The sequence below is a fragment of the Sinocyclocheilus rhinocerous genome, unplaced genomic scaffold (genome assembly GCF_001515625.1).
Source record: "Sinocyclocheilus rhinocerous isolate Xijiao unplaced genomic scaffold, SAMN03320098_v1.1 scaffold1994, whole genome shotgun sequence".
In the NCBI taxonomy this organism is placed as follows: Eukaryota; Metazoa; Chordata; class Actinopteri; order Cypriniformes; family Cyprinidae; genus Sinocyclocheilus; species Sinocyclocheilus rhinocerous.
The window spans coordinates 341,292-348,848 of NW_015666538.1; the positions used below are offsets into that span (position 1 = coordinate 341,292).

At 35.4% G+C, this 7,557-nt stretch overlaps 1 protein-coding gene across 1 annotated transcript in view; it reads right to left on the minus strand.

Annotated features, from left to right (window-relative positions):
* Positions 1-1,009: 1,009 nt before the first annotated feature.
* LOC107732593 (cGMP-specific 3',5'-cyclic phosphodiesterase-like) overlaps positions 1,010-7,557 on the minus strand; it is a gene marked incomplete at its 5' end in the record, with an annotated part of 21,842 nt that continues 15,294 nt past the window's right edge. Inside the window, 6 exons of the mRNA XM_016543960.1 lie at positions 1,010-2,466; positions 3,087-3,170; positions 3,302-3,376; positions 4,347-4,410; positions 4,496-4,573; positions 4,716-4,816. Coding sequence (XP_016399446.1) covers positions 2,347-2,466; positions 3,087-3,170; positions 3,302-3,376; positions 4,347-4,410; positions 4,496-4,573; positions 4,716-4,816 — 522 coding nt within the window. The remainder of the gene's footprint in view (positions 2,467-3,086; positions 3,171-3,301; positions 3,377-4,346; positions 4,411-4,495; positions 4,574-4,715; positions 4,817-7,557) is intronic.

A 7,557-nucleotide genomic window follows, 5' to 3' on the forward strand; every position in this document is an offset into this window, starting at 1 on the left:
CGGTCCTGGAGAGCCGCAGCCCTGCAGAGTTTTGCTTCAACCCTAATCAAACACACCTGCACAAGCTAATCAAGGTCTGAAGAGTTACTAGGAAGCTACAGGCAGGGGAGTTTTTTATTAGGGTTGGAGCTGAGCTCTGCAGGACTACGGCTCTCCAGGATCGGAGTTCGCCACCCCTAATTTAGACACTTGCATTTTTGCTCCGTCCATGCAATAAATGCGCAGTCTTCGACTGCTCAGGTAATGTCGTCGGTATGACCGAGAGCCATTAAAAAACTACTTCACTTTAGCATTACTGGCCACGAGTACTCAGGAGAAGATCACACATCAGCTGCTCAAAAAATGTGTCAGTGAGACGAACGGAGCGCGAGCGCAATCCTGTGACAGTCACAGGCGGTAAATACTGGAGCGCGTGAAGGAGACATGCGAGGCACGAACACTGTTCAAGGTCTCCATTAATTCCTGCTTGTAGTAATTTATTGTGTACCTATATATTTTGAAAGCATTGAATCGCTATAGAAATAGCGATTCATTCGATTCTTAGCGTTTTAAATCGATTACTGTCCGAAATCGACGATTCACGATTCAAAAATCCATGTTTCAAGATCGATGCATTGCATCGTCAGGGTTTGTAATCGATGCATCGAGAAAACGAGTGAATCGTTACACCCCTACTTTATAGTTATCTTTAAATTGATCGTTCTTGGTGTGAACTGGGCTTAAGTGTGAGTTTTGTGTTTCTGCCCTTGCCATTCTCGCACAAGGTTGTAGCACTTTAATTCATAAATGTGATCTAACAAAGGTAAAGGGCAAATATTAACCATATATGCTGTTTACATTGCTTGTAATTGGGATGAAGTAAACATCTGTTGAGTATTTTAACATAACATTTTTGATTGTGTTGAATTAAAAACCCCAAAATGCAGCGGGTCCAACCAGACCCACGAACAAAAACATGAACACCACACAATGGTTAAAAATAGTAGATCCATCAACATGTCAGGTGTGGAACAGGTTTCTTTTTGAACATGCCAAATGGGCACACAGTGGTTGCACTGAACTTTACATTTCTACAGACATCTTATTTCCATCACATTCCAAAAATAAGTTCACATATCACAGGCTATTGATTTATTTATATGCAATGTAGGTGAAAAAAAAAATCTACAGCATGGTATAATGGTGTAATACAAAGTGACATGGGAAGTTGTTATACAGTGAAAAATGACTTTGTGTTTGATGTGTTCATTTTATGCCAGCTTACTTTAGCATTGCAATATAGCAAAATAAGATTTTGTATATGTGCGTATTTCAGTAATTCAGTGAGTGAGCTGCACAAAAAATAACTACAAGAATAAATAAGGAATGTTCTGGGCTCAATCCAAGTTGATTTGCTGTTGATTACCATGTGAAATAATTGTGAAATGTTATAAAAACAAGAAAGAGTAAAACTTAAGAGTAAACCAGGTAAATTGGAATTAGGAAATCTGTGAAGGAAGGCACTGCACTAGTATAAATGTTAGAATACATGCTTTTCAAAAGAATAGCTAAAAAATAAACATTACATGGTACACATAAATCTAACGTGCTAGAACTGCTAGCTAAGCTTATCTGCGTAAAATTATACCTAATATCTCAACTCCAGCCATGCTTATGGTTACCAGAAATCAGAAAGTTTTAACTATTGTAATTATCTGCGAAGTACTGTTTGCATGGAGCAACTCCACCCACAGGAATTACACTAGAAATGCAGAAATGAATCTGTCTAGAACAGTAGTTCCACTGCTAAAAGGGTGATTTATTATTTAGACAACTTTTTACAACTTTACAATTACTTACAAAAATACAACTTGTACACTTCTGACTTAGGAATCTTACCTCTTAAAATTCTATTGTGTGTGTGTTTGTGTTACGGTAAATGTCATTTTTGTTTGTTTTTACAAATTAAAAGACGAGTTGAAATTATTGTCTTTGTTAACAGCATGTCACAAATGCTTTGGACAGAACTTGTATTGAACCTGGAACATTCCTTTAATGAGTCAAGATAATTTAATCACAGTTTTAAAGCATTTCTTCATCAGCTGGATTACCTGCACAGGAAAAGATCCATCAATCCGTCTTTCCTTCATCAAGTCTTTTATAGCACAGCTATACACAGCTCAAAAATTGACTTTATTCTGATGCATCTATAATCCAACCTTGCACTTTTAAACCTGCTCCAGTGTGCTGTGTGAAATGGCCAGAGCAGTCATGTGAATATCATCAAACCAGGGTCTTGTAATCCTTTAGTCTCTGGGAAATGGGCAGGGAATGATGTCCTAGGACGTCTGCATGCCAAAAGAAATGTTACAGTCCTCCATTTAGCAAAGCTTCCTCTCCTTGCTCAGCGAGCAGCTTCCAATTCTGTCTGTTCTTCCTACATCCCTCCAGCAGGGGGGAGCAGTACTCTGAGACACCCGTCAGTGCCTGCTCACACAAACACAGGGCAAGAGAGCAGAAGGACACTCAATAAAAAATGATCACAAGCTGATGTTAAAAAGATAAGACCCAAAAATAAAAATTCTGTCACCATTTACTCATATTTTGAAGAATGTTGTGGTCCAAACAAAATTGGACCCCACTGACTTGCATGGAATCTAAACATTGTCATTTTTCAAAATATAAGAAATGGATACAAGTTTAGAATGACATGAAGATGAGTACATGATGAATTTTCATTTAACGAGCAGAAGAAATGGTGAGGGCTTGCTTTATTCTAAATGATCAAATTAACCCTGTAAAGCCTGACATGATACAGTAAGTTTTATAGAGTTAAAATACCCACATGATTAGCAGTTGAGATATTCTAATGCACACACCCAATCTATGATGATCCACAAAAAAAAGTTAATTATATAATAATTCAATACTTTTAAAATACATTTATTTATCATTTATCAAACATGTAGGCCCACGCTAAACTTGCACCATTGGTTGAGCCAGGTTCTTTTTTCTGTTAGCTGGTTGGGTCGCTTAAACAATGATATTAAAGGGGTCATATGATGCGATTTCAAGTTTTCCTTTCGACAAAAGAACATATGATTTACCTCATATAACTGTGTACAAATGGCATCAATGAAAGACACTTGCATGCTGGGAATTTTATCCTGCTTCTCCCTGTTCATCAGATCCTTGGAAAGAATCAAGTCACATGGTTACTTTTATTTTCCCATCCACCAGAGAGTTACTGACCTGGTTCTAAACTACTGCAGTCTTATAAAATATAATATTGATGTATTCATAAAGCAAGTAAAGAGCTTACAATAGGTTCAATGTTTAGCTCTCTCCGCTCCTTATCACCTTGTTCAAAGAACTCTGTGGCAACCAGTTCTGCTATCTGTTGAAACATAAATACATGGTAATTACTGAATTGGTACTTTCTTTGGTGAAGAAAATGGTCAATATTTCACATCAAAAGCTGATCAACCCTGAGAAAATTATGACACTTTCCTGTCTGTTTTCAGTTGGCAGTCTCCACAGGTTTGCTTATTAGTGCCGTTTGCAATATTTAGGGTTAGGGATTTGATAGACAGATAGGATACTAAGGAGTTATGTGACTGTGTTTAAAATGGAATACTGTGAATGCTCAATATGTTCTGTATGTTTTAACTATAGTATGTGAATCAACACATAATTCAATGATAAACAATTGGTGTCCATCTATCTTATCTCTTAAAAGAAAAAAAACTAAACTATATGATTCATACAAGTAACAAAGTACTTCATTTTTACCATAGCCTCATGTCCATCCAGTAAATAATAAGTCTGTCTATAAGTCATGAGCTTGCATAATTCTCAATGATAACATGTTCTTGGTTGTTTTATGAGAGTGTGAAGGTCTAAATTATGGTCATTTAGGTTGAGTTGAGTAGGACCGCAGCTGCCCCTCCCACCCTCTGCTAATCAGCAAACAAGCTTGTTAATTACTGAAGAGAGAGAAAATTAATGGAAGAGAGGAGGTGGTGATGATGTCATAAGCTATGAAAGACAGAGTAGAGGAATAAGAGAGCATATAATGCGCTTTTACTTTCGAAAACTATTAGATGGATTGCCATGAAATGCGTTAAACCAATTTAAGGTTAGAAACACTGTCTATGTGAGGGACAAAACACACTGTAAACACGTTAAATTTATAAAGCTACAGAATGTCAAAGTATCTACAAACTGCTATTCACTGAATGAAATAAAGCTTAAATTAGCCTTCATTATGGACAAACATTTCAAAAGCATTCATATCATTTATATGAATGAGCTTTGAAAGTGGGCTTTTATTGTAAATGTAATCATATGTATTCTTGTATGTTTACCTTCTTCTGTACTGGCCAGGGTTTTGCAATTGCAGAGATATCACATGCTGTCATCAGCATCGACCTACAGAAGACAATCATAACGAAGAAATATATATGACTGACCCATACATAAATGCATTCTTCTTCCCTGAATGCTTGACACTCACCTTAGCAGATCTCTGTGATATCCGTCCTCCCATACAAACTGACTGTTCTTAGCCAGCTCAAAGAATTCTGTTCTTTTCCTGCAAAAAACAAATATAGCATTATGAACAAACAGCAACAAACTGATAGAAATGAGCTCAAATACAAGTCAAATGAATAAATCCCTTTTGTAGGTTTCTAAAAGCACCTCTGACTCAGCTGTATATGACATCTGGTACCTACTTCATGTAGAGAGCCAGGTCAGTGGCCAAAATAGCCTTCTCAATCATCTTCAGTGTCGCCTTGTACTCGTCCAGAGAAAGACCGCTCAGAATCTGATTACCCTGAGAGAGAGAGAGACAGTAGGAATGAAAGAAAACAACCTTTTGTCTATATTATTATGTCAAGATGTACGGAAGCGGATGAATGCAGTTACAATGTGGCCACATAAAAACATTACATGGGTATTTATATGAGGGTATTTACTTAAAATGTGGGGTTTCTTATTTATATATATATATAAAAAAGATGATTCTGGTCAAATATACAACATATTTGTGTAATAATTAAACTGACTGTGTATTCTTTTTTAATGTGTTCTTTAAATGTTCACACAATATACACTAATATATGCATTTAGGTACATAATGGTTCCAAAAGGGGGGAACCATTATCTGCAATGCCGCAGAAGAAACATTTGGGGTTCCCCAAAGAACCTTTCAATTTTTAAAAGAACCTTTTTTATTATTGTGAAGACATTTTAAGAATTTAAAGGGGTCATATGATGCGATTTCAAGTTTTCCTTTCTCTTTGGAGTGTTACAAGCTGATTGTGCATAGATAAGATCCCTGAAGTTGCAAAGACTAAAGTCTCAAAACCAAAGAGATATTCTTTATCAAAGTTAAGACTCTGCCACGCCCCCCTAAAACGGCTCATTCTAACACGCCCCCACATATCTACCTCACCATGTGGAAATATTTGCATATTTCCAGTATAAATAATCTTTTGTGCAATGTAAAGGTCCCATGAATGTTAAAGGTTCTTCATGTAATCATAAATGCCAAAAATAAACATCATTTTAAAGAGTGTAGGATGCTGGGATATGGTGGGTAGTTGCTATGTGATTCCTAAGATCTTCTGGGTGGTTGCTTTAATGGCCTCATTGGCCTGAGCCTGAAGAGCCCACTCTCAAGTCCCTATTATATTCTCTACAGTATTTTTCTAGAGTACCTCCTTCAAAGAATTTCACACATTTCATCATTTTACAGTATATAAGTAATAGCACGTCCCATCAAAAAGGTACGTAATTTGAGGTATCATTCACATACCGCAAATGGTGTGGGCATATTATGTGCCAAATGTTATTCATTTTTAGAATTAGAAGTTTGATTAAATCACCAACCTTAAGAATGGGCTAATAGAGAAGCTGTATCTCAACAAATGCTACATTGCAGTCCAAGTCAGGCAACCACTGAGATAATGTCAGCATGTTGCCATAACAACATCAAGGCCCTGGACAATGAGAAAAGCATGGTCCCAGGCTTTCTTATTGAATTTGCTGAATGTGAATGAGAGTAATTATTCCCCGTGTGTAAATGCGATCAAAACAGCTAATTGTTTTCTAAGATACAGATTGTTATTACCTGTAAAATTAGACATTACTTTTAAAAGCTTCTCTGGATTTACAATGCAGGAGTGAATTGCTCTAAGCAGCAGATATAAGGTAAGAGGTCATCACACAGAAACTCAAAACAGTGTTTACAATTAACGTGTTTACAGCATGCTGCTAATGGAGTTTGCTAGCATGCTTTAAACAGTCACATATGCTTTTGTGGGTTATGTGTTAGTTTGTTTAAAAAATGGAGGTCTGCTTGACTGATACCAAAATGTTCAAAAACAACTGTATATGTCTTTAAGAAATGTGAAAAGTAACATAGTTTTATTTAAAATGTCTGCATTTCACACAGTTCTTCTTACCAGCTTTCAGTTTGGCACAGCAGTAAATTTCAAATACAAAATGCACTAAAACTACCAATACACTTCATGCATGTCTCAAATCACCTCATTCTTCCATAACACTAGCAAAGTTTGTCACCCAACAAACACTCATTGTCACTAATAAAACGATGACCTAAAAACTCTGTTTATAATTCACTGTAGTATATGTTACATGGTCCATGTTTACATTACAGTACACTTTTTTTTTTTTTTGTCCCTTTTTGTATAGGTGGTAATGAAATTGAAAGACTAACACCTTTATGGTTGTCCAGTTTGCGATCATTACTATAATAGTAGGTCCTGGCACATTTTCTTTCAGAATTTGACAGCAGAAAGAACAAAAACTATATACTTCAACTAGTATTTTATACTTCATAACATTTTTAACCTCTTAAGACCCGGCAAAACATTTGAGGAAAAAATTAGTATTTTTTCATGTCATTACATTGTTTAGAGCATGAAAAAAAAAACTAAAAATGATATTTCATTCATAAGTTATGTTACGTCCTTGGAAGAGGACATCGGGACTCAATTTTAAAAAAATAAAATAAAAAGACATGAATGAACATGCATAGGCAAAAACAATAGATTTTTAAAAAATCACCAATACATTTTTAGTTTTCAGGATTTTTTTTTACCAAACTTTGTATAAAGATAATTCTCAACTATGTTATAACAGAATGATTTGATATACCATTTTTTCTTTATGCAAAATGTGTGTAAAATGGCCATAAACAGATTTTCTCATTATGTATAATGTATCTATAAACTAAATCTAATTTGCATATTAATGTGTTTTTGGGGCAACGTGTAATGAAAAAAGAAGTGTACTAATGGGAGTAATAATTGACAAGATTTTCATAATAATATATAATATTTCATAGGAATTTTGAAATATAATTTCTTTCCCTATCCATTTGTTGTGTCTCCCAAAATGCGTAATAAACATCGGTGTCCTCATATGAGGACATGTATGAAATCAACGTCCTGTTTCGTAACAGAAAGTCATATTTTGATTTGAAACCCCATAACATTTTCCTGAGATGTTGATTTATGACACAGTTTAAAAATTAGTCAGATTTAAATG